Source organism: Cryptomeria japonica, chromosome 4 (genome assembly GCF_030272615.1).
Source record: "Cryptomeria japonica chromosome 4, Sugi_1.0, whole genome shotgun sequence".
Classification (NCBI taxonomy): Eukaryota; Viridiplantae; Streptophyta; class Pinopsida; order Cupressales; family Cupressaceae; genus Cryptomeria; species Cryptomeria japonica.
The window spans coordinates 641,677,471-641,679,979 of record NC_081408.1 but is presented as its reverse complement, the minus strand read 5'-3'; the positions used below and the strand labels follow the sequence as shown (position 1 = coordinate 641,679,979).

The window sequence follows — 2,509 nt, the reverse complement described above, 5'->3', positions numbered from 1 at the left end:
TGGAATGTACCAAATGTCCCCCCATCCCGAAACACTAAAGCAGTGATGTGCCATGTTGACTTTAGTTGTCAAAACACACAAGTCCAATAAAATTGTAAGGTGAGTTAATTAATCAATCTAGTAGAATTGTAGGACAAGTTAATTAATTAGTCTCATAAAATTATTATAAATTATGAAATAATCTCCCACCAAATTTTTTATCCTCAACAATAAAAACAAAACAACACTATTCCATCACACAAATATTCAAAACAAACTGCTAAAGCTATTTGAATTTAAAGATCTCTATTCCCACTCTAAGACTCATCAAACCAGACGACACATTTGACTCACTTGGAAAATTTATTTTATTAAATAAATGGATATAAATATAGATGACAGTAGGGCAGAATGTTGGTTTGCGGTCATATTTTCCTGTTGTAATTGGAGAGATATGAAGTGAGGTGAGGTAAAGTTAGCAGGAGAGGTTGGAGCCTGGATCTACTCCCAACTTTTCGCAGTAATTTTTGTAGTAATTTATACGCGCATTGACGGCGTCTGGATTACCACCGTTACATTCGATGGCGCCGTTCACAGCTTGGATTGTGGCTCCGAATCCCTGTCCAGAGGTGATCGCGGTATGACAGTTGCTCTGTTTCATCCAATACCACACTGATGTCTTGAACGAAATGGCCGCATCTTGCGCTACCTTTTCCGGCTCATTCAATCCGTCGAACCCAATGTCCTTTCCTGCTGGACCGTAGTTGAAGTTCCTGCAATACTCAACTCAATCTCATTAATGTGAAGTGGGAAGAAAACGCAACAAAGCAAAGTATAAGCTCAAGTGAGAATTAGTTAATTACCAGGATAGCTGGATGGGTCCCCGGCCGAAATAGCCTTTGCCTGCAACACATGGATACTCGGTGTTGGTTTCATCGCAGTAATCTCTCGTTGCGCCATTGATTTCTTCAATGTAACAGAAAGCTGCAAAAGCACAATACTCATCAGTCATCACAAGTTATGAGAGATTGGGACAACAATATTATTAGTCATTGAAATTGATGAGGACTTACATCCAGTCTCGTGGGTGACATGGGCAAAAAAAGCAGCGAGCTCTCTTTTAGCGTCGTCAGAAGTTCCGGTTGTACCGAAGCCAGAGTAGGCGTTGGCGGCCTGGATGAATCCATCGTAGGTGTAGAAGTTCTTTCCAGCACACGAGCTGTCCGCAACGCTGAGAATGGCGTCAAAGAAATCCTTGCTTATGATGGAGGAGACACTCTGCGCAGAAACACTCCCAAACAGCATAGCAATCCCCACTGCCAAAACAAACATCGCTTTTCCTTCACTCTCCATCTCTATTATATCTCTTTCTCTATTATACTTCTTTGTATTTGTGTCTCTCAAGCTCCCTCCTCTTGCCCGTATTTATAGATTGCCAAATCTGCAAATGTAAGACACAACGCGTTTTGCCGCTAGCTGCCCTGCTTGACTTCTACGCAGTCGGCTCTTCCATTTTGGGCCACATAAACTTCTTGTTAGGTGTTAGATTCCGTGCTTCAAGAACCATTAATTCTTCCCATACCTGCCTGTTCCGGCTCCATATTAAAGGTCAAACTATCATCTTTTGGTTTTGATGTGCAAGTCGTTACATAGCATGTTTTATTTGACAAATGAAGCGTTGCGAAACCAAAGTCTCATCTTGACCTTCCAGATGGTTATGTCGACATTTATCCCAAATTAATCAATGTAGAAACTTTTGCTTTTGTTTGACTCGTCTTTATCCCTTTTTAGATAGACTTTTTATTAGGTACGTACGGTTGTGTATTTTATTATTCATTTAATTCTATTTTTCAATTGGTTTAACCAATCAGAAATTTCTTCAGTAAAAAGTCTATAATTTATATTTATTTTATATTTTATATAATTATAAAAATATTATTTTTCTCTTATTTTTAATGGTTCATATTGAAAATAGTGGATAAAAAATTCAATTTATGTGTAAATTAATATATTTCTTTCTTATGACATTGCTATCATTACATTGGACAGGTGCATTCAATTTATTATTAAATATACACAATGCATTATTTTGACAGTAACTATGGTATAAACACATTGTACTCGTCGAAAAGACAATGCAATTAAATTTGACAATGGACAGAGAAACATGACATATGAAGACAGACAAGCGAAATTGCTAAGTCCCCACTTAATGATCCACCATTCATCTTTTCCATAGACACGTGGCAAATTCTAATGAAGAAAGTTACACTATACATGTTCAAGCCCCTGAACATGCCATGTGTAGTTAGTGTGAATCCAACAGTGATTTTTATAATCAAACACTAAGTACAAATTAAAATGAATTTTATAAATGATAACACAATTTCAATAAAAAATTAAGAGTAAAGTGAAAATTTAATTCGTCAAAGATTATTTAAATCTACAACAAAAGTAAATATTTTGAGTCTTTAGATAAGATGTCAATAACTAAAATATAGATTACATGTATATGTTTATAAAACAAATA

General features: G+C 36.2%; 1 protein-coding gene across 1 annotated transcript; it reads right to left on the bottom strand.

Moving 5' to 3' along the window:
• Positions 1 to 323: 323 nt before the first annotated feature.
• LOC131047695 (chitinase 4) lies at positions 324 to 1,357 on the bottom strand. The gene is made up of 3 exons (XM_057981493.1): positions 1,053 to 1,357; positions 843 to 963; positions 324 to 752 (listed from the first exon to the last, which is right to left on the bottom strand). Exons 1-3 carry the CDS (start codon positions 1,330 to 1,332, stop codon positions 455 to 457), a joined length of 699 nt encoding a protein of 232 aa, XP_057837476.1. The 5' UTR covers positions 1,333 to 1,357; the 3' UTR covers positions 324 to 454.
• Between the last annotated feature and the right edge of the window lie 1,152 nt (positions 1,358 to 2,509).

Bases quoted from the DNA above. Each gene is read 5' to 3' on its own strand.
- LOC131047695 (XM_057981493.1), bottom strand. From the start codon at position 1,332: ATGGAGAGTGAAGGAAAAGCGATGTTTGTTTTGGCAGTGGGGATTGCT. The intron at 964-1,052 runs GTAAGTCCTCAT...GTGCTTTTGCAG, and splicing joins TGTCACCCACGAGACTGGAT to CTTTCTGTTACATTGAAGAA. The intron at 753-842 runs GTAATTAACTAA...TGAGTATTGCAG, and splicing joins GGACCCATCCAGCTATCCTG to GAACTTCAACTACGGTCCAG.